General features: G+C 39.7%; 1 protein-coding gene and 1 long non-coding RNA gene across 3 annotated transcripts in view; one reads left to right on the plus strand and one right to left on the minus strand.

Moving 5' to 3' along the window:
- LOC112449784 overlaps window positions 1-24172 on the plus strand; it is a 30523-nt gene that overhangs the window by 159 nt on the left and 6192 nt on the right. Inside the window, exon 2 of the long non-coding RNA XR_003038323.2 lies at window positions 15034-15184. This is a non-coding gene — a long non-coding RNA (uncharacterized LOC112449784). The remainder of the gene's footprint in view (window positions 1-15033; window positions 15185-24172) is intronic.
- Window positions 1847-22348, minus strand: si:ch211-136a13.1 (HHIP-like protein 1). Of its 2 annotated transcripts, none has more exons than XM_037974277.1 (16): window positions 22119-22348; window positions 21777-21971; window positions 20049-20462; window positions 14944-15208; window positions 13370-13649; window positions 13117-13242; window positions 12888-13031; window positions 10987-11099; window positions 10589-10729; window positions 9688-9762; window positions 9352-9478; window positions 8474-8619; window positions 7924-8005; window positions 6780-6862; window positions 6243-6548; window positions 1847-3632 (listed from the first exon to the last, which is right to left on the minus strand). In XM_037974277.1, exons 3-16 carry the CDS (start codon window positions 20358-20360, stop codon window positions 2884-2886), a joined length of 2949 nt encoding a protein of 982 aa, XP_037830205.1. In that variant the 5' UTR covers window positions 20361-20462; window positions 21777-21971; window positions 22119-22348; the 3' UTR covers window positions 1847-2883. The 2 variants fall into 2 exon arrangements, with proteins under 2 accessions (XP_037830205.1, XP_017294587.1); XM_017439098.3 differs by having other exon boundaries at window positions 21773-21971.

The raw sequence follows: 24172 nt of genomic DNA on the forward strand, positions 1-24172 counted from the left end.
TAGTCCAGTGCAATATTGCTGAAAAAAGCAATATGTAAAAACAGATACAGGTCAGTTGTTTAGAGGGTTGATTGCTTGAGGAGAAAAAAGAAGAAAAAAAAACTGTTCTCCACATTTGGTCTGCAGACATTTATATCTCTGACCAGAAGGTTCAAAGAGACAGTATCCAGAGAGTGAGGGGTCAGAGGTGAGCTTTTTCCTGCCCGTTTCCTGATTACCACTCTGAACAAGCAGTCGATTCAGTGACCACTGTGTAGAAATGGATCAGCACCTCCAGACTTCCTGAGTTGCTGCAGTAAGCCTGTCCTCTGCAGGGCCTTTTTGATGGTGGAGGAGATGTTCTCCCACTGCAAGTCTCAGGAGATGGTGGTCACCAAAAAGTTGAAGAAATAAGTGGGGGTCCAATGTCTTGAGGGTGTTCAGCTCCAGGTTGTTCTGCTTAGCCTTTCTTATGTTTGCAGACCCGTCATCATCTTGGATGAATCTGATGACTGTTGGAAATCTTCAGGAGGTTAACAGCTGGGTGTGAGGAGGTTCAGTCATGAGAGGAGAGAGAATGCAACTCTGAGGGGCGCCATTGTTGACGGTCCATGACTTTTCCTATCATCATAGATCTACTTGTAGATGGAGGATGCTGTATTTGATCAACATATTTCCACAAGAGACTGAGCGGTGTAATGTGTTTACTCAATTTGTCCACTGAGGTTTGTGTCAGAGGTTAGTATTTAAACCTGAAAGATCCAGGAGGCATAAGCAGAGCATTACTGAGCTCAGTGGATAAAGATGAATGAAGCTTTGGCAGGTTTTGTACGACTTGTGCTTCACAGGAAGTCCGTCTTGTGGTCACGGGATGAAAGCGTGCACATTAATGTTTCTTGGGTAAACAGAAGCACACAGTGTTTTCTCTGCAGCTTTAGCGCAGAGGAGAACATTGCACGCAGAGGGATCAAGATTTAATTAGAAGCTGGCAAAAGGGCAGAAACTCACAAAGAAACAGCAAAACGATCACTTTCAGCTCGTCCATGATTCAGCCTTCCCTTTATATTCTTTTTTTTACCTGTGTTGTGAATTTTTATAATCTTAAGACACCCTTTAATATTATTGTGACTTTTTATGTATTGCCTATAGATTAGATAGTGAATTGACATCATAATGAGCTCTATACCATTGATGATGTGCACAGTTTTTACCAGCAGAGGCTGGATGACAGTATGGATTTGATATTTAAGGGGCAGACAAAAGTAGTTAGAGAAACTGCACCTAATGTCCAATTTCATGGCTTTATTTTGTTTTGAATTAATATGTCACTTTAAGAGGAAATGCTCTTGTAAAGCTGGAAGTGAGCCTAAAGCCAACGACGGGCCCGGAATCAGTTTTAACATGTGTGAACTTTGCAAACTAACGAAACAAATGCTCAAAATTTTTACATCAGTGTCCTCAACTCAGCTTTCAGGGGTCATAAGAAAACACATGACTGCCTCCCTGTGGCTGGAAAGAGAAGATGCATATATTTTCTTTTAGCAGGAGTTCATGAGTTCAGGTAACAGTACTGCTCTGAAGAACACAGGGTTTTACACAAGGTTTTACCCTTTTTTTTTTTAAATTTCTAACCAGATCTTAAACTCTCATCATTTCACACCTAATTAAACATGTATTTATTGCTGATAAAGTGGTAAAACCAAATCATATAAAAACTGTAAGTAACCTCAAGTAAAGAGTTTAAGTCTGAAATTTTAAAATGGATTGAATATTGAAAAACAAACACAGTTTAGTGATAAAAGAAAATTATTGACAAATTTAATGTTGGCCTTAATGTCATTTCTTGACACTGCCATGATGCTATATTTTTATCATCTAAAGCCATTTCTTTGTCACTGTTGTTGAGCAACATAATGTTTGGATTAGATTGTTATGATTTGAGTTGGGGGCTGAACTTGTTAGCTACATCTGGAAACCATATTGGTAATCCACGTATTATGGTTCATGGAAACATTTATTTTACTTCCTGTTGTGACTGAGAAAAGGGGCCTGTATAGATGTACTGAATGTGAACTGTGTGTGAAAGACAAAAAACTAAATGTCAACCATCATTCTTCATCTTATTACAGCACATGACAAAGATTAAAAGAAAAGAAGAAAACAAAAATTTGCAATAAACTTTATTCATATCAGAGGCATCCTGCGCCCTCAATGCTCTTAAAACGATCATTCAGATCTTTTGCAGTGAGGTTTTGTGAAACGTTATGAACAATAAATATTTGAGCTGTTGTGGAAAGCTCAGATCAGGGAAATAGAGTTTAGTTCTGATCCAAATGACAAGCTAACGTCTAGTCCGAGCAGGGCAAAGACAAACGTGAATTGCTGAAACTTTTATGATTGGAAAACTTTGGTTTTGGCTCCACTCGGATTAATTGTTGGCTCATCATTCCGGTCAGAATTAAACTCTGTTTTTCCAAACTGATGTCGTTCAAAGAGCTATCTACAACAGGTAAAATAATAATTGTGCATAACCTTTTGACAGAACCCCACTTCAAAAGAATCTGATGCAATAGAAGAGGTTTTATGTGTTTTTATCTCATCCTTGTATAAAATGTCCAGCATTTTCAGGTTAAACTTCAGTTTAAGAATTCTATTATTATTTAAATTTAGGTGCTTCTATAGTTTGTAACTATAGATAATACTGAACGGATACAATGTAAAATAAAAATCTTCTAATAAATCAGAAGATTCCAGTTTGTCTATGACAAAAAAATTAGAAATGAGGAGTAAAAAAAAAGGAAAAGATAAATCTGCATTCAGGACAGGCCAAGACAAAAAGTCCCACATGTTATTGAAATTAATTCAGTACATCCAAACAGCCTTGATCTGTTCCTTTCACTTCTGTTAAGCACAAATCACCCCAACATCTTCCTCGTGTGAACAGTTGTGTTTCCCCACCCGGGACCTCTTGCAGTCCAGCAGGGATCTCTCCCCGCCGTCGCACTCCACGTCGTCCAGCAGGATCCTGACTCTTCTGTCGGCCGCTCCCAGCACAGCCCTCTTCATCACAGCCAGAGCCGTGGTGAAGCCCAGCTGTCGACACACGACCGAACCCGCTTTGCCGGTGAAGAGGTCGTCGCACACCGTTCCCCACTCCCCTCGGATGAAGATCTCCACCCTGCCTCGATCCGACGAGCCATCAGCGCTTACAAGTCGCACTGTGCCGGCTGGCCGCCTTTTCCCTCCTCTTCTCTTCTTGGAGCCGTGACCCCCCCGACCTCTGGGCCTCTTGTGTACTTGGTTGCCCTCAGCGGCACTTGCCAGCTTTTTTCCGGGCGACGGCTTGTCGTCCCGTGCTCCGGGAGCTGTGGTGCTGGCTGGCGTTTTCTGTTTCTGCGTGGGTGTTACAGTGGGCTTCTGGCTCGAATATGGGGCCCATGTTGTGGTCAACGCTGCAGGGTGTTTACGGCGGGCTGGAGAAATCCCAGCAGTCTGAGGCCGTTTCAGAGATGTGGGGGGAGTTGGAGGAGGGGGCTGTGGAAGGTTTAAAGGTAGGGAGGGGGAACCAGTGTTTTTCTTTGTCGCAGGTGTGGGGGAGACTGAGGTCTGAGCGATCCTAGAGAAGGCTGCAGTCAGGACGGTAGCACGGTAACCTGAGGGGGAGACAGAATCACCCTCTTTATATGAATTTATCAATTTAATCTTAAATAACCAGACATTTTTAAAGTGATGTTCTGTCAAGAAGTTATCAGTAGTCAGAGAGCACTGAGTATAGAGAAAAGGGCAGAAGACTTAGTCTAAGCTAGGTTATGAGGATCCGTTTTAAACTGTTTTCAGGTTTTTCAAAAACGGCAAAGCGGTGTGAAAGAACATTATATTAGCTAATATTAAACCTCTACACTTTTGCGTGACACCTTTGTTTCGTTTGTCACTTTTTTCTCAACCAAACAGAGTCCGTGCTACTACGCTATTATACATGTGCTAAACATCAACCGTTGTATTCTGACGGGGCTGAGGCTGCTGAATCTATCAGTTCGGCCGATTAGTGCGTCTAGTCCATCCAAAAGTTTACTCAACTCCTGGCAGACAGATCGCAGCCCCAGCACCATCAGCATACACATGATCCATCATTGATAACTATTTGACAGAACGCCACTTTAAAAATGACCAGACTATCCTTTAAAATTGCTGGAGGAGATTTCTCTTTAAATAAAAGGATAGTTTTCTGGAATAGCACTTATTTTGTAACTAAGACTATACCCGTAAAATACTACAATATGAAAAGCTACTCTTGTCTGCAGGCTAAAAGGACCGAAAGAGCTAGGTTGACTATGTCAAAGTTAACAAAATTATGCCTAACATGTCTGCCATCTTTTTTTTTTTTTTTTAAGATTTGACCAAAATGACTATAACTCTCTCATTTCTTATCATAAAATGATGTTGGTCTCAAACTCTGGCGTGAAAGGCAGCGAGTGAAATGCATTCCTTTAGGGCAGGGGTGGACAATCCTGGTCCTGGAGGGCCACTATCCTGCATGTTTACCTTGTTTCTCTGCTCCAACACACCTGATTCAGTGGTTAAATTACCTCTTCATGTTCTGCAGAAGCCTACTGATCATCCATTGATTCAAATCAGGTGTGTTAGAGCAGAGAAACAAGTAAAACATGCAGGATAGTGGCTCTTTTGGACCAGGGTTGTCCACCCCTGTATTAGGGGAATGCTGGTCCTTTAATTTTAGCTGTTTCCCACTGTCTAGTTTACTAAAACATGCTCATTGAGTCACCTCGACAAGGTGCTACCAGCAGTTATGCAAGAGAAAAACATGTTACAAAGTTAGTCTGCTTGCTGTGCAGTCAGTTTTATGGGAGACATTAACGGATGGCTGAAGTCTGTATTTTACACAGCTTCTCATTATGTGAATGTTGGCTGAGTAAATACAAAAATCAAGTTTCTAAGTGATGTTTAACGTTAACAGAGTTGATTTTTACATCCCTATCAAAGACTCAAAGGAGTTAATGAATTGTGTGACAAAATGAGTAATTAGGAAGAGATTCTGGTTTTGTTCAAATGTGCTTTTGTTTGACATCAGACAGGATGTTACAGCCTGATGTCAAGGGTGTCCTGCAAAGAAAAAAACAGCAGTATTTGACGTGTTGTAAAGCCAGCATTTGTAATTGCAAGAAGGTGAATAGGCTTGTCTCCCAAAATGTTGAATTATTGCTTCAACTAATAAATCAAAACAGATTTATTTGATTTTTAAGTGTGTTTGACAGCACTTTACGCAATGTTTTTGTCAAGAACTGAACAGAAAGGACATAGACACAGACACAGACACACAAGGACGATTGTCCGAGCTGAAACTGATGCAGAAAGAAACATTTATTCAAAATAAATAACCTTTGCTTTAAATTAAAGTAGTGCAAATACCTGACATAAGAAAAGCACTAATTGTCCTGCTGGACACTTTTGTTTCAGCCAAGGAATAGCATGTTAGCAGGTTTGAAAAAAGGACTGATGTCCACATTACTTTTCACTTAACCTGAATTAATAATAATAAAATAAAGAAAGATTGTAAAACTGGCTCATCTAAAGATTTTTTTTTAACCTGTGCAAATGAACCTAAAAATTAAAAAATAAGCTTCAACATCGAGACAATATTTGTTTATTTTTGAATGAAAAACGATTCATATTCATTTGACCCCAATTATTGTTTACCTTAATGTCTTATTTAAAACTTTCATTGGAATTTATAAATCTCTCTCTTTGTACAATATCTGCCATGCCTGTTGCCTGATTAGTGAAGTCCTTATCATTTAAATAAAATACAAAACTTCTTAACCGCACAAAGAAAACGCCCCAACCACAAATGTATATACAGTACAGTACCCTGATACTAACCTACATGAATCCCTACTTGGTCTAATGTTAATTTAGCATAAAAACGTCAAGATTTTCAGCCAGCTGAAATAAATACCAACTATAGCTCCAGTTGTCTGTAACACAGCAGTTGTCCTAGCCATTCCACCCCGTTCTGTTTTCAAACTCGTACAAGGACGCCGATGAATAAAGTGTTATAGTGTGAAGCAAGAACAGCGTGCAGAAAGCCAAGCCGCCAGTGTGGATGCTGGTGCCCTCTCCTCGTACGAAAGTGTGTGACGGCCTACGTGTGTTAGTTCGATCGGACCCGTCAGTGTTTGTGCTGGGAGCAGAGTTTGGGAGGTCAGTAGAGCGAGTATGATAAGCAGGTGCACCAGTGGGCCTACCGGTCGACGCAGTTGTGGCGGGATTCGCAGCGCCCATCTGGACAGCTGTGGGTTTTACGGCTGTGGCTGCGGTTGTTTTTATTGTTGCTTTAATAGCTGAACCTGTTGTCTTGATCGTTGGTCTTCTTGCTGCTTTCGTTGGCGACGCCGGCGGCCTCTTACTCGTTTGCCTCGTTGGCATTGGTGGTTTTATTATTATTATGGGTTTTCTTACTGGAGGTTTTTTTATTGTTGTAGCTTTAGTTGTAGTTTTTGGAGTTGTTGTGGGAATGGGCGTCGTGGTTGGTTTCTTGTTGATGACAAACTCTGCAAACAGGAAAATACAGATAAAAAAAAAAAAAAACAACTTTCTTTTCCCACAATGCCCAGACCCTTACAGTGTCAATACTTCTACAATATTTACTTCTATTACAATTATTCTCTAAAACACCAGAATGGAGGAGATTTGATCGCATAGATTAAATGCAGACAGATCCATGTGATGACTTTTCCCCTTTTCTTTTTTGTTTAATAAGCAACAGTAAGTGTTTTCCTTACCTTCTTTGGGGTAGAAATGAATGAGTTTTCCTTTAATCTTAACAGGTAGAGGCTTGATGCTGCATTTTCCTGGTGGCGCTCGTCTGCACAGGAGAAAAAGACAAAATGCACATCCATTATGTAATACGTGCACATCCAGACAAACTATAAATTAATTTTATATCAGTACTGACACAGGTAATGAAGCTAGAGCTGCAAAGGAAAATTTACTCCCTGATATTAATTACTTTGATAAAGCGTTACTTTGGAGGCAGCAGCTTTTACAGAAATAGATGGATTATCAGTTCTTTAACTGGGGTTATTACTGTTGTTGCTCTTTTAGGAGAAAGAGTTATTTCTACTTAAATCATAACTATGGTGTACTTCATATTTACTGTAGCCTAATTCAACCACAATAGCAAGAAAATCTCATCGGCTATTACAGTCAGAGCTATGAGGTATGTCCATATTGGTTTAACCCCTACATTACCTCTTTTGGAGGTAATGTAGGGGTTAAACTAATTTATGCCCATGTTAAAATATGCATGTATATTTTATATGAGCACTGTTGCACAAAGGAAAAATATATTAACTAATTCAATTTTTATGATCAAATTTAATATAGCTGTTTCCAGTTTTTATTACATTTTAATGTATTGTATTAAACTATTACTAAAACAATGAGAGCTTTTGGAAAGAAAATTATTTTAATTACTTTTCTGACTTGAAGTCAACAATCAGTACAAACATATTTTAGTTTTCTTGGGTTTTCCTTTTATGTTTTTTAAAAGAACTTCTGCTCTGACTGTGAAGCTGTGATGTTATGAAGAGTTTCCATTTTCCTAAAGGGACATTGATCTTTACCCACTATGAGTAGAAATACAATCACCCTATTGATACTTCTTGATCTAGTTTGCATTGTTTAACTATGTTTAAGACATGGTATTAACTTTGCACCCCCATTAAAATGTGTATTGTTTTGAATAATTGAACAAGAAGTAGTTTTCACTTTGTTGTTCCCATCTTAGGCTGTTCACAATGTGTTGTAGAAAGCTCTTTCATATTCCATCAGCAGTGTCTAAAGTGATGCACAACATAACGAGTTACAAGAAACATGATGAGATCATTTGAGTCGCTGAAGTGAAGCTGCGCAGACGTTTGCTACCTGGAAGGATCCACTATCTTGTAGATGACTCCAGCTCTGGCTGTGGCACTCGCGACTCTCGTGGCTAAGAAATACAGTTCACCTAAAAAAAGGTTTACAAAGATAAGAGGGTGGGAAGAGAGACAGCATGGTAAATAACAAGAGGAGGCAATATTAAGATCAGACAGGACATGGTGAATGAGAGTAAAACAGAGCGATAGACATGGAAGAAACACATCCTGACTAATGTTAAAAATAAAGGAATGTGTCTTAAGATAAGGTATTTGTGCTTTGACGCCTTCAGACAGCTCAATAAAAAAGGAAAGCTGGAAAGACTAGAAGCGTTATGCGCATCGCTTGTGAGCTTGTAAATCAGCTGCTGATAATTCAGACCAGATTTTTGCAGTAAAACTTTCCCAGCTCATCAGAAACGGGGGGCCAAAAGAGTACACCGTGTACCGAACAGCGTGCAGGGTTGAAGATGTTTCCCTCTGCCTCACACAATACGTATCTAAACAAGCGGCGCGATATTTGGCGAGGAGATGAATATACGAACACTCGCAGTCATTACCTGCTTCATCCTCAGCAAAAGAGATGATGTATCTGTAATAACTGTTGATGAGTTTAGGAAATCTGCAGGTCTGGTCTCTTCCCATGCAGATCTCGTTATACTGCCATTCACCTGTTGCCACATCCTCCTTCAGAGACATCAGACGCCTGAACAGAAAGAAGTAAACATATAAACTACAGCACAAATATCCCCTTAAATTCTTATACTAATAAACTGTACATTAGTACTATCATTAAAATTCCAGGTATTTTTTTCAAAGTTTGATTACTCTCAGCTCCTACCACGCCAAATCTTAATGCAATATCTGTAAAACTGACACAGTTGTAGCCATTAGTGTGTTTGCTGAGATTGATTAGCTGTGGCAGCCATCTTGAATCAGGTTGACTCCAAAAGTCAGTCAGTCTTGGATGTTCATTCAGTGATTCATTTCTGAGTGTTTCATTGAAGTCTTCCCACTGGTTCGTGGGATATTTTGCTAACAGACGAGCAGTGCCGATGCCAACGGTTGATTCCAAAGTTTTAAGAAAGATGTCAGGTAATGTGTAGCACTCAGTGTGTGTTGTGAATAACTCTGTTACTAAATTAGTTGCATTGTAGCCATTTTTGTGTTTCCAGCGTTCAGTTGGCTGTGGCGGCCATCTTGAACCAGGTTGACTCCAAAAGGTAATCACTCGTAGATGTGCACCCAATGGTTATTTTCAGATAGTTTCATTAAAATCATTAAATCGTTTTCATTAAAGTCAGTCAAAAAAACGCACACACACAGATGAAGACAATTACATAATCGCCAACCCTTCATTTCTGCAGGCACCTGTCAACACCATAAAACAGATGCAGTATTTAGTTGTTGTTGTTTTTTTTAAAATGCCTATACCCACCCGCTCATGAAGTCCCCAAAGATGTAAAGTCCGTTGAGGTTGGGCATCTGACAGCCTCTGTAGACGTATCCTCCCGTCACAGATTTGCCCAACTTGTGGGGGTAAGCAAAGATGGGCAAGACGTCATCTGAGGATGCACAACAACAGAACACCACCACACTTTATCCTTTCATTTCACTTATCAAACTATATCACAGCATATAGGAAATGATCAACGAGTTTCTCAGAGTAGATCAAATTAATAAGACGACTCATACTGTAATTTCCCAATCCAGTAATTCAGATGAACAGAAGTGGCTCAGCGTTCATCAGCGGAAACCCTGACTCTTGACTCACCTAGAGAGGAGTTTTGGCAGAGCTTGCGATCGTAGCAGCTGAAGCCTTCTTTGGCCCTCCAGCCATAGTTTCCTCCTTTAAATGAAAACACATAAAATAAGATAATCAGGAGAAAAAAAAAAAAATCATTGTTCATTTTTTTCTCTAACTTCATAAAGCTGTAAATACGCTATAAACATAGTTTTGGACACGCAGAGTCATTATATGGTTGGAAAAGGAAACGTGGACTTTGTTTTTTACAAGCTGTAATTTGGTGTTTATTTTATGCTCTCCTCAGAACTCTACAGGACCAGATCTTATTTACTGTAATTGTCAGGGAGCAGACTCGGTGTCTCTGGGAGGTCTTTTCTTGACATGAAAAATTATCATGGGGGGGATAGTTTTCAGTGTAATAATCACAGGAGGAGAAGAGAGCCTTTTCTGCAAATATGTCATTTTTTTCAGCATTGTGAAAAGATTAATTTGGCATCTTGAGATTTTAAAAGATCATATACCAAAACTGACATTGATAAGAGTCAGTTTTAGCTCTCAAGATGTTTGTCCAGGATCCCTAACTGAACACAAGGGAAGACATACTGTATGTTGTTAGTTTAGTTTGCTGCAGCTTAGTTTTGTATTTAAACGGACAATATATTGCTAATAAAGGTAAGAGTTTTACTATTTTCTGAACAGCGTTTTTATGATTTTAGCCTAATTCTTTAGCTGCAGTTGGCATTCCTGATGACATCAGGGGAGGTTTTCTTTTCTTTTCACAAACCTAATCATCAGATTTTACACAAATAAAAGCAGAAAAGAATTGTGAGCAAGCGTGGCTGTTCCAAGCCTCTGATAGGTGAGGTCAGAGAAATTCAAGCTAAAAAAGAAAAGAAAAAAAAAAGTTGACTCTCCCACTTCATCCTACCTTTAACAATGAGGTCTATCTCTTCATATTTGTTCTGGCCCACGTCGCCACAAAACATCCTGCCTCTGCCTGCGCCTGTAGCCGGGTCGCCGCGGTCGATGGAGCACCGCCACATGTTGCGAACGCCAAAAGCATAAATCTCTGCGATTTAAAAAAAGAGATGAGGAAGATGACAAGGCACTTGCACTCTTTAAGATGGAGGGGAAAATCTACAGGAGTCATATTAACAAAACAATTAAGAAAAAAAAAACTCAAGCAGGAAGCTCCTGCTGTTGCATTTTTTTTTGTGTGTGTCTTTGAGCTAAAATAAACCATGGACCATGAGTTTTTCTCTACATATTCAAAATAATCATATGTCATCAGATTATTCCACAGATTGAAGAATTGATGCGATTTACCAGGCCATGCCCCTGATTCCCCGATGAACGGGTTGTCAGAGGGGATGCTGTATGGAGCACCATCATCATTGTTGTCCACATCGATCCGCAGCACTTTGCCAAGAAGTGCTGACCTGTTCAACAAAAAAAAAAAAAGAGTACACAACAGAATGAGAGGCTTACAGAGTCTTAAAGACTGACAGTGCCACATTAGGCTGCATTGAACGCCTTTAATTTTATAAACACAAATGCTTGACATGAATCTTTGAGTTTGGTGAAACTTATCATGCCACCTTTTTTGATTCTATTGTAGGGGTGCCCAAATGGCAAAAATGCAACCCAAGGACCCAGACTGATTGTTAACTTTCTATGGCATTAATTCATTTTATTTTACCTGTGCATTTCTGCTCGCAATTATGATAATTAATTTCAAGTGGCGCAGCTTTACTAGACATTATGGTAACGTCCCTGGACTTTTTTTTAACTTCCCTCTGCTTCTGCTACTGTCCCCTCCTTTTGTCGATCTTTTCCCCAATCCGAAATAATCCTTCTTACTAAGTTGCACCTTACTAATTTTTATAAACCCGTATTTTTTTCTTCTTGTCTTCCATAAAACTGACTGATAGCAGCTTTCCAGTCTTTTCACTCCTGTCTTGGACTCTCATTCCTCTCCTGTCGGCCAGTCGGCCTCTCTTTCTTTCTTACCTCTACATAGCAGTGAGTAATGGTCTAAAATATGGAGTGTCAACATTAGACTTGGCAGGATGTATTATTCCCCATTCCCAGAAGAGCTTTCAAAGCAATCCTAAAAAAAAAACCTCAGGAGAAAACAATATAACTGAGGGAAATGGTGTCAATAGTTTAGATAATGCAGCTTTTGTGACAAAATTACAAGCCTAAAAAGGTCAACAATTATTTGTAAACATAAAGAAATAATCTCTGTTAGTTACTTTATATTGCTAATGAAGTAGATGTCATTTCAACAACGTGAACTTTTTCTCAGAGCTGACTGAGCTCTGTAGAATCAAACCAAAATTAGGATTGTGGAGGAGACATATCTTTGGAAAGGTGCACACTTTAATAAAAAATTGCAGCGTATGTGCTGATTTTTTTAAAAAAAGAAAAGAATGAGATGCCTAGGATACATGATTTTTCTTTTCTTTGGTAAAAAAATGTTTCCAGGAAATTGCCTGATTTTTTTAAAAGCGAGACAGACAAGAAAACTTAGAACTTAAATGAAGTTTTCTAATAAGCTTCTCTGTAAATTATTTAGAAAACACCTTGTAGAAGGCAAAACAAGAAACTAATGAACAACTCAAATTACAATATATTAACAGGACAATCAACATGATCAGGCTCAGTTTCTGATTCCAGCTTGTAACTTAAACATTTCCCTTCTTTTAAACATTCAGTAAACTTATAGTTTATCTTAAAACAACTCCAATCCCAACTTTAGTAGCACTTTAGGTGCCCACTCTTTTATAATCCTTCACACTGTTGTTAATTTCACATGACAAAAAAATCACACAATGAATTGCACAGAAATGTATGATTATTCGCAAAGCAAATCATGCTAAAATAACCGTTTAGTTTTAAAGTTATTATATAAAGTGGTAAATACTTTTTAAAAATAGCATTCATGTCAACATGCAAGTTTGGATATTGAAGTTGTTTTAAGATGATAAAAATCCACTTTGGCTCTGATCAGACTATCCATGAGCTTCACGTTCTGTGAGAAGTGAGCTCTATTTCTCTAAACTGAGGTCAAAAAGCTACTTATAATAAGTAAGATAACACCTGCCCATAACCTTCCCACAGAACACCACCTGAAAAGATTTGACCTGTCCCAAGCCCTAAATTGTTCAGACAGCTGGCCGTTCGTTATGAACCTAAAAGTGAAATGCATTAGAAGATTTACTGACTTGTTCTGCGCATTTCCAAATTTCCCAAATGGGTCTCCAGCTCGCCCTCCGTCTCCTATGAAGATGTACAGATATCCGTCGTGACCGAAGAGCAGCTGCCCCCCGTTATGGTTTGATGCTGGCTCCACCACCTCCAGGATGGTTCTACGGCGGGAACGTGTCGATAAATCAGCTCGAGTCACTCGACAAAAGCCTGACTTAGTGTGACGGCACGTAGTTGAGTCTGTACCTCTCAGAGGAATGGTCCAGCTGGTTGTCATCGTGTGCAGACAGTGTGAACTCACTGATTCGTATCCTCTCCTCCTTCTTGACTGACACAGAGTAGTACACGTAGGCTTTTCTGACTGTGGTGATCCTAAACGCAGACAAAATGCTTATCATGCATCTGAAGTTCACCTCTCATCTTGGCTCAGTGCAAACAAGTTTGCTTCTTATTCCTGGGTCTAACCCCTCATAAAGAACTGGAGCCTCTATAGGCCTACCTCGGGTGCAGGGCTATGCAGAGGAATCCCCTCTCGTCCCCGGCCCACGGCGATGTGAGCACAGCCTGCGTGAGGTTGAGGAAGGGGCGGTCAATCCTGGAGCCGTTGGCCAAATAAACCCACACATAACCCAGCTGCTCCGCCACAAAGAAGCGATGGCTCCCGTCGTCTGCGTGGATCATGGCCACGGGGTTACGGAGACCATTGGCGACTTCCTGCAGACACAACTCCAGACAGCCTTTGGGATCCTCGCGAACCAAGCCCAGGTTAGCGTTCAGTTCTGGGGACATTAAAAATGCAGGAAATGAAAAGCAAGTCAAAAGTTATTAGAGCACAGTTTTAATTTTATCAACAAAACGGGAAATGAAAGTCATATTTGTAATCAAACCACACAGTTTGCTCATGTCAACAAATTCAAAAACACAGCTGCCAGAATAATATTAAAACTGACACTGTTGTAGTTGTCCTTCTTAAACTAAATTACAATGAAATAAAACTATTTAGGCTGTGATATTTATTCTCCTGTTTTTCTCTCTTGCTTTTTTACATTGAGATGAACTTATGGAGCTTATCATCACATTTAAATCGAGATTTAAATCATCTTGAAATTGACAGAAGGAAACTGATATGGTTGTGTTGGCATGAATTTGGTGAATGACTAAAGAGTGCCACCGCTGGACAAACCTTTGGGTCATTCTTTAATGTGTTTGGACATTTCAGAGGATGAATATGCAGGCATGATTTCTTTGTCTTAATTTCATCATAATTCATAACTTATTTTCCTTTTGCTATCTCCATTCTGTCACAATTTGTCTCGCATTTCGTGCACTTTCCGACTCTTGGAAACCAAATTAAGAAGTTTAAAACAAACTTTATCCTGCTAAACATCAGCATGTTGTGCGTGCTTTGATACCACCATGATTGCTCTCATATAAGGTCAGCTTTCCTTAGTCTGTTAGATTATATAAAGCATAAAGCTCCTCTTTATGTCCAAGAATCATACTCTAGTCCATACGTGGTGAACTCTGTTCCTCGGGGGCCGCTCTCCTGCAAGTTTTAGACGTGTTCTTAATTTAAAACACCTGGTTTAAATGACTTGTGGACATGCTTCTGGAGAACTTGATGATTCAGGGAGGAGGTAATTAAACCGTTTGAATCTGGTGTGATGGAGCAGAAAAACCTAAAGCTTCCAGGACAGCGGCCCTCCAGGCCTGGAGTTTGACACTCCCGCTCTATTCAAAGCTTACCATTTATCCCACCAGGGAAGAAGTTTAGGAACACTTAAAGTGATTTTATTTAGGATGTATTAAAGCTGGGAATTAGAAACTGCAGTATTGTGGATCAACTGTAATATGCTGTTGAAACTAGAGCTGGTGTCTCTGAGCACAACTCTCATTAAACAGTGGATGGTGTAAAACGTGTTGGCATCTTTATATTAGCATTAGCATTTAGCTAATTCAGCCGATGAGTCTGACAACACAGCAAAACCTTAATTTGTGTTGCTATCGAAGGTCTTTTTGCCTCATGCCATCTGCGTTTAGATTATTTTACGGGGCGTTCTGGTGAACCCATACCTGCATTTGTCAGGACGTTGGGGTAGCAGTACTGTTTGTCCTTGAGCTCCAGAACGTCACAAAACCGTTTGTGGTCTTCTTCTATTGCAGAAGTCAGGTTAGCAAACTGCGGTGGGTTCCCCAGGTCCTCTAGGAGAAGGCTGAGCGTGTATCGACACTCCCACCAGTAGTCGGAGCAGTAATCCCTACACAGACCGGGCAGGACCCTCATCGGAGTGTTGGCATCTTCAGCATCATACAGGTGGGCAGCATACGGAGAACACTCCTGGAAAGAAAATAAATAAATACGTACAGGCAACATTTTTAGAGTCTAGTGTGAAAAATACATCATCTTGGATTTTTTGTTTTCAATCTAACGTTTGGTGTCAAATACTGATTTGTGTATCTCACAAGTAGAAATAAGAAGATGAAGCAATCACATAAACAGAAGAAGGACTTGTGTATGAATACTTTCACTTCTCCTTTACGACTTTATTTTAACGGGTCAGGCCGGGATTATATACAGCTAAGTAAAAATGGATCCAAAGCAGGTCCACTCCATTATTAAAGCACAACCGCACTGTCCACACCCAGAATGGTGAGCTTTAGGCAGAAGGAAGCACAACACCCACACCATCATGTGGTCAACTTGGGCAGTTTCTCTGACTGTGAAACCATCATGGGGACCAGAGCCAAAGACGAACAACAAAAACAGGCATCAAACAGCATATTAACACAAGCCCTCCATACAATGGTATTTCTTCCTGGAAGTAAGAGACCAAATCTAGACAAGCAGACGTCACAAATGCAGGCTAGGAACGGACTGGAGAGCAAGAAAGAACAAGTTTAAACCGTTAAGACAGAGGAGGCCAATCCTGGTCCTCGAGGGCCACTATCCTGTGTGTTTTACTTGTTCCTCTGCTCCAACAGACTTGATTTGAATCAATGTGTCATTATCAGGCTTCTGCAGAACATGAAGAGGTAATTTAACCACTGAATCAGGTGTGTTGGAGCAGGGAAACAAGGAAAACATGCAGGATAGTTGCCTTCAAGGACCAGGATTGGCCACCCCTGCATTAAGATATATGATAACAAGAGACAGAACTGGAAGCCAGAAGTTGAAGCCATAAAGGGTGAGCGCCCTCTAATGGCTGGCTGCAGTATAGGTTTTAAGTCCTGCTCCTGTATGTAAACAAATGGGACATTTTCCTGACTTAAAAATCAAAACACATTTCAGATTTTTTTTTCCAGGTGTTGATTTTTATTGATTCACATAGTTCCTACTTTGCTGCTGTATGTAATTAAGTAAATTCTGTGGCACTTTCCACATTTTCATTTTTCCTCTGCATTTTGCAGCATGAAACTGCATTAGGAGGCAGGATGAAGACGTTTTGCTGAGACCTTGGGGGAAAGTGGGAGACGTTGATTTGAAGTTACTGTAGTCCACATTTTCCTCTTTTATTCAATCCCCAGATGCTGAGTGTAACCGTTCTTGTTGAGACAAACTACTTTGAAGTCTTTTTTATCACAGAGCTGCATAAATGCATGCGACTACAAACAGCTGCTCTCTAACAATAGAGTCATCCCAGACCACTATAATTTACTGTTTTCATCTGTCCTTCCTCAGCACGGAGGGATCCAGAAACCTGTATGTAGTTACAGCTGCGACAGACACACAAGTTATGGCAAACAGAAACAAAAACTAGACCCACAATTAGATTTCAGTTTCTATTTGTTTCCCAACACTAAGACCTTAAAGGGTTTAGCATAACCATGAAGGATGTTTTTTTTAACAAAGCCTTTATTTATATTTTATTAAAGTCATTGCATGATGGGATTCCACTGATGTATTTTTTATCAGGGAAAAAATGCATTCTGACCAGAAACGTTGCTTTACTATTTGGTAATGTTTTGTTTTGTGTTGTTCTTTTTCTAATTACTAAAGAGGAGTTTTGATTTTTTTTTTAAATGGGTTGGCTGGATTTATTTAAATTTTAATGGCTACTTGTTTGAAGCCTTTTGTGTATATATTTAGAAAATAAATTAAAGCAGTATTATTATCATTAGTAGTAGTTGTAATTATAGTAATTATACTTGTCAAAAAGTACTCATAGAAAGCAAAGAGGGAAGCAAAGTATTTAATGTCTCATTTAAGTTTTTGTGTTGACTAAACATTTTTGACAAGAGACGGATCTTTATTATTTATAGCATAATTTTCTCTTTTTTTATTGACAAAGTAAAACTAAGCTATGTGAAACTAGCAGTCCCTGAAGGAACACATTGGGGGGGGAGTCTCAGCTACCGCCACACCAAATCCTGGTTCAGTTTCTGTAAAACTAAATGAGTTGTAGCCGTTCTTGTGTTTCCAATGCTTAGTTGGCTGTGGTGGCCATCTTGAATGGGGCTGACTCCAAAGGTTAGTTTGTTATAGAAGTACACCTGATGCTTACTTTCTGAGCGTTTCCTTAAAATCAGCTAATTTGCCAAAACAACAGACAGTCAAATACAAACATATGCAGAGACACACAGAGACATGGGCAACAGACACACCTCCTTTATGATTTCTCGTCCTGATATAGTCACGTTTCTTGTTTTTATCACCAATCTCCAAACAAGTCTGGGCAATGGGAGGTGATGGTTTCTGAAACCAAGAGTTTCAAAAACAAGGCAGCTGGATACCAACCTTGAAACTCTAAGGAGTTGTCATGTCCTGGATGACTGAGAATTAACACAAACTTACATTTAGATAAAGGGGAAATAATTCATTTGTTTCATTGTTCCCCAGAGGAAAATTTTAGATTTTTAGATTCTGATGGTCTCCTTCAGTTTCTTTTTCACGAAGTATGGTACTTTTTCATAATTTTCTTTGCCATGTTTTAAATTAATGCTTGAGGTAAAAATTATTACTCCTTTTACAAATTTTCTCCACGTCCTGCTTTGCTAACCTCCTGTGTCGGCCCATTTCCTGCAGGACCGTGAAATGTCCTGCGGCCTGAGGCGGAAGCTGCTGTTTGTTTGCTTAGTCAAGTTCGAGGACAGCGACAGTCCCCCTTCTGTTTCTTTGACAAACACACACTCACGTGAACACACACACACACGGCCACGTTTTCCACTCTGTCTCTTTCCCGTTGCCTTTGACTCTGTGTCTTGCAGTGCGTCTGATCTCAGAGTCAGGAAGCTCCCGGAGTGAACCCACCACACAGAACGGCTTCTGTGTGGTGGCTCTACCCAACGTAAGCCCCCTGGATTTGGGGTAACCTGACTACCTTCAGGTCCTCGATTTATCTCAAACCACCAACCTCGAAGCAGGAAACCGCTGAAAGGGAGATTGTTAGTCAATTTTAAAAGTGTTAAAGCAAATTGTTTATGAAATTGAATATATTTCAAAATTAATTTAATAACAAAACATAAATATGTCAGTGCCTTATTATTGCTCGCTGCTTAAAAGTTAATGTTTTTGACCGTCTGTCTGTGTGTGGATGAACCACTTTGCAGAATTTAATGCATCTTCCAGGAAATGATCCACAACTGACTGACTTTTGGAGCCATCACCATTCAAGGTGGCTGCCACATCCTAAGACCTAAGATACCACAAAAACGGTTCTTATTCAGCCGACTTTACAGATATTGAGCTAGAATTTGGTGTGGTTGTAGCTGAGAGTCATCCCCAAGGGATGGAAGTTGTTACAAAGCTTCTTTTTCCCGCTCTTTTCGAGGTATTTAACTCTGTATTTTGTCTGTGTGTAATAATAAAGAATAAACATTTCTCAACCTCACATGTTTACATTGCTCTGAAGTCAGCCAACAGTCAAACTTCACTGAAAGCAGCGAATCTTAGACATTCTGCAGCTCTATTATTATCCTCAAAACTCAGCCTGCATAGCACGGAAAGAACTGCCAAGACCTGTAATTACCACCGTGATAGAGCCTATACTTTGAGATCCAGTGATTTGTCACCATCTTTACAAAGAATCTGATGTATTAAACCTGTTGGTAATGTGGTTGCCTGTAAAATTAACAAGCCTTTATTATTGTTATTCATTGTATTTGTGGTCCAGTAATGAGTCTGTGCAGTTTTGCTCTTGCAGATTTTACCCCGACTACACGGACCACGCCAAATTTGTGCCGCACCTACAGTTCAATTTGCACTCGCATGCTGCACGTAGTCAGCGCCGGGGCTGCAAAGTCAGCACGTAATTATGTAATCAGTGAGCGGGGCTGACTTCAGGGCTCATTCCAGTGATGCAGAGGTTGGACCTCAGTGCAGGGATCTGTTTAGGATTAAAGAGCTCCAAAAAAGAAACCAGAACAGGCAGGAATAGAAAAAAAAAAGTTTTAAATTAGATCATTTTCCAAACAAAGACTGCAGTAATTTTGAGATGACAAAAATATCTTCTAAACTTAGAGAGAATTTCCAGGCTGTTGCTGTGAAAGAAAACGCAAGCAGCATGAATGCGGGAATTGTGCTTAAGTTTTAAACGACTTTGTAATGAACTATCTCCAATTTTAAAGTAAATCTTGCAAGATTTGGATTTTAGCATCAGACTGGTCAGACATAACCAAGAAAATGTCATAATAATTTTGTTTGTTTCTTTTCTTGAGATTTGAATTTTAGCTCAATATCTGTAAAACTGGCAGAGTTACAGCCAACTTCGTGCTGGCTAAATTTGATTAGCTGTGTCCGCCATCTTGAATTGGATTGTTTCCTAAAGGTAATCAGTTGTAGATGTACATCTAATAATAGCTTTCTGAAAGTTTCAGTAAAATCTGTCAAGTGGTTTGTTTGATATTTTGCTAACAGACAAACAAAGTTGACTTCAACAATTATTAAAGTTTAAGCAAAGGTTTCATGCAATGAGAAGTGATTTGAATATGTGTCAAGGATGACTCTCAGCTACTACCACACCAAATTTTTGCCCAATATCTGTTAAACGGACTGAGTTGTACCCATTTTTGCTAAGTACGTTTAGCTGTGGCAGCCATCTTGAATTGGGCTTCACTTCAAAAGTTAAATAGTTGTACCTGTACCATAAATGCTAAATAAAAGGTGATGCAAAAGAGCCTGTAAACAGCCACAAGGACTTGCAAAGTGACGACAAAGAGGCAGAGAGAGGTCAGTATCTTACCTGGCAGAGGATGCTGCGGATGTATTTCCCACACGTTGTAAAACCTGAATGGTCAAAGTTGTCCATGATGGTGTAAAACCTGCTTGATATTTCTTCGTCCTTGCTCAGATCACAGCATCCAAACTTGGTGTACTCTTTACAGAAAACCAGTGGCTGCTGAGGCCCAAAGGGAGGCTTGTAGTCCAAACACTGTGGGTGACAGCACCCCCATCTGGCCTGGAGGAGCAACAGCAGGACTAGTGGAAGCAGTTTGGAGAAAAGAGCGGGCCAAGAGATGTTAGGGGGAACCAGAACACTGGCCTGTGGAGTCATGGTGTAAATAATCTGTCTCCGGCTTCAGGGTCGTCTATCCCTCGGACCAAGGATGAAATAAAAGCAGCTCGTGGGGAAAGTTTCACAATTCTCCAGCAGGGTCTAAGAAACACAAATATAACATTCAAATTCAAATTAGTCACTTCATTTTGTATGATTTGACATATTCGGCATTCACTCGTTTGTTTTTCTGATTTTTAATCAATTAATTAATGTTTTGGTTTTTTTTTTTTGCAATCTAACAACTTCTGCATACTTTCCTATTTTAGCCAATCACACATCAAATCGTTCCGCTCATTCAGGAAATGGGTGCTATGACTTCTGTGACTTTTATATTTTTCAAAATATTTAACTTTATAAATATTCTCTCCCTGGAAATACGTAATATGTTCAATTCCTTCAGAAACATTGCTTTCTTGGAAACTTGCTTCAACATACTTGCTCTTTTTTGTCCTCTCATGCTGTCGTTTTGCTATCTTTTAGCTTTTAGCTAGCATAAAGTACCTCCTCTGACCATAATAATAAGCTAACAGCTAGTCTGAGCGGGGCTGGGACCAAAGTAGGTAGCTGCCATCTTAAAACAACTCCAAAGCAAAGATTTCACAGCAGTTCATCCAAACGCTGGTAGTAAACTCTTGCATCACAATCAGTTTTGCATCACATAGTTTTTTACAGTGATTTCTGTGGTTATTTGTGAAAGCAGCAACAGCAGCGAGCTAAAGCTTCCCTCGTGCAACATGGGGCACTTCCAGCAGGAATATTGTCATTTTTGTGCCAGAATAAGTATGTGATGCAAAACTGACAACAGTGTAAAAGTTTATAAAATGGCATTTTCAAAAACCTCTTGGAAATTTTTCAGACTTGTTACTTTAAGGCTGCACCATTCCACTTGGGTCTTGACCCAATTGAACGAGCCTTTAGCTCATAAATCCGCTCTGAATTTCTCTATGCTGAGATTGTCCAAAGAGCCGTCTACAGCAGGTAAGATAGTAGTTGCTCATGAAGTTTCCACAGAGCTGTACTTCAAAAGATCTGAACTATCACTTTAAGGTACAGATAGGAGAATGGGAGGCATAAAATAGATGCTAAATGCAAAACTAATCCCAAATATGATGTGATGACATCATCAAAATGCTTATTAGCAAACTAGTTGATATAAAATTTCAGCCTTTTGTTTTCAAGCTGACCGTAGGTACGAAGAGGATAAATTTACAAGAAATAAACCAAATTGTGTTCAAAACTCTATGCCCAGTCCCAAATCTCAAATGGTGAGCTACGAACAAAAAAAACTATCTGTGTGAACGGATTTTAGAAGCAGCTCTTCTGACATTTAAACCTGTACACCACTGGTTGTATCACCAAGTGTAGATGCGGTATGTGTGTGTATTTAACGCACTCGCGCAGCATCACACCTGCCTGCAAGCTGACCGGAGACCTTCAGAGTGCTAAGGATGGGTTACATCATCTCCCCACACACACACACCACTCGCATGCGTAACGCTCTGTGAGCACAGATAAAACTGGTTCAGATGCAGGGAGTTCTTCTGATCCGGAGTAGAAAAGTCGCTCAGTCCAGTTCAGTCCTGCTCCTGTTTACATGAGCAAAAACACCTGTGGATCACAACAGGAAGCCAGAAAGAAACAGTTCAGTTGTTTTTTTTTATCTCAATTAAGTTTGTAAGAAACAGGATCTTTTTTTTTTTTTTTACACACACAAAGACTACAAATTAAAGCAGAATTTTTAAAAAGGGGACAAACCTTCTAAAAGGCATTAGAGAATAAAAAGTTCCACCTTCATCCAGGGTTTGTGAAAAATATTTACTTCCAGGCTGAAGTCACGTTTGAGCCTCTCCCTGTGTTTGCTCTGGCCGGGCTCCCTCAGCTGAAGTGGGTATAAGCCATGCAGACAGACAGACAGGCAGGCAGGCAGGCAGGCAGGCAGACGGGCAGACAGACAGCAGGGAAAAGGTCTGAGAGGTTCTTTCATTTAGACGATCAGCCACGCTGCAGATCCCTCCCACTGTGTCTTCCCTCCTCCTCCTCCTCCTCCTCCTCCTTCTCCTCCTTTCTTCTTTTCATTTGCTTTTAAACTCTTCTAAGAACACACAGCATTCCTTCCTGTAGCATGTGGCACATTTTGCCCCAGAGTTGCTACTTTCCAAACTCTCCTCCCCCTGAGCTCCCCCCCACCACCAACCTTTTAGCATTCCCACACCTCCTCTCTGTCTCTGCCGCCTCCAGACAGACTCACACTGCTGTACGCTTGTGTGTGTGTGTGTGTGTGTAGGGGAGCACATCTGTGTGTGTGTGTGTGGTCAGATGAATCAGGACGTGTGCTGGAAGAGAAGGCCAATGGATCCTCCAGGCTCCAGTCCAAACCCGGATCTTATGTTGAGGAGCAACACGAGCCAACATTTGCATCTAATTGTAGTCCTGCCTGAGCGCCTCTGCATCCAGAAAAACACACGTTAGAGCAAAGTTCGTTTAAGGTTTCATGAATATTTGTTCACTTTTGAGCCTTTGTTGAGGCTGACTTCCAACATTGTTAGAGCAACAACCTCTGAAATTGGCCGAATGAAAAAAATGCAACATGTAAAAACTTTTTTTATTATTATTTTATCTTGAATTGAATCACCAGAGCTTCTGCGTTGCTCAGGTTTACAGCAAAAACAACTAATTTTACAATCTGTAACACACACACACAAAAGAAACCAATCGGATCCATTAGAAATAAACCTAACTGGCTTATTTTCACATTAAAGCATTAGAAATTTACAGATGCTAAAAGCACAATCTTCTGGCTTTGTTGGATCAGTTTTATTTGAAAGTGTTTACATTAAATCGGACAATCCAGATTAGTTACACCAAATTTGGTTAAATTGAACTTTTGGAGTCAACCCAATTCAAAATGGCTGCCACAGCTGCTCAATCTTAGCAAACACAAATGACTAACTTAGTCAGGTTTACAAATATTGTGCTAAAACTTAGTGTGGTAGTAGCTGAGAGTTGTCCACATGACGTCCTCAAAGATCTAAAAGACCAATATTTTCAGGGTTTGACCGAAATATAACAGTAACTTCATCCTTTCTTAACATAACATGATATTAGTTTTTAAAAATATGTCACAAAAGGTGGACAATATTCAATCCAGAGCGTTGGACCTTCCTTTAATTATTTACTGTGCTCATTTAGATTGAAATAATGTAGCTCAATCAGTTTGGAAATGATAGATTTAACATGAAAAAGTTAAAAGTTTACGTATTAGCTTCATTGTACGTTGGATTGTGCAAATAAAAAAAAACAATGATGCTTCAACTAAAAACAAGAGGCTTTTTAGTAGAAATCTGAGGTGTAATAAATGATGTTGGGTTTAGTGAAAACTTTCCCTTTTTAGACAGTTGTTTAAAGTCACACCATGATATCAATTTTTGATCTTTTTTTAATGAATCTCTGAATGTTGTTTACCAAAACTGATGTTTCTATGCAGTTTTAGCAATAACCTTAGTGGTCGGATAGAATGCTGCATGTTCAGTATGTTGCATTTGTAAATCTAAATAAACCCAAAGCCCCTTGATGGCTGCTCAATGTCACATTTAACCAGAACGGCTTTACTTTGGACGCACAGAAGAACGAACCGAGCTCAGTTTAGCCCATTCCACTGAAACAATTAAGGAACAAGAACCCCCCCATTAACAACAGGCACTCATCCACTGACCTTTACTCATTTTAAACCTTGATGAACACTGGAGCACCAATCTGCTTTTAAATATGACTAGTTTTTAGTGTGTACATAAACACCATCTGTGTCTCAT

This window comes from Kryptolebias marmoratus, linkage group LG2 (assembly GCF_001649575.2).
Source record: "Kryptolebias marmoratus isolate JLee-2015 linkage group LG2, ASM164957v2, whole genome shotgun sequence".
Taxonomy (NCBI): Eukaryota; Metazoa; Chordata; class Actinopteri; order Cyprinodontiformes; family Rivulidae; genus Kryptolebias; species Kryptolebias marmoratus.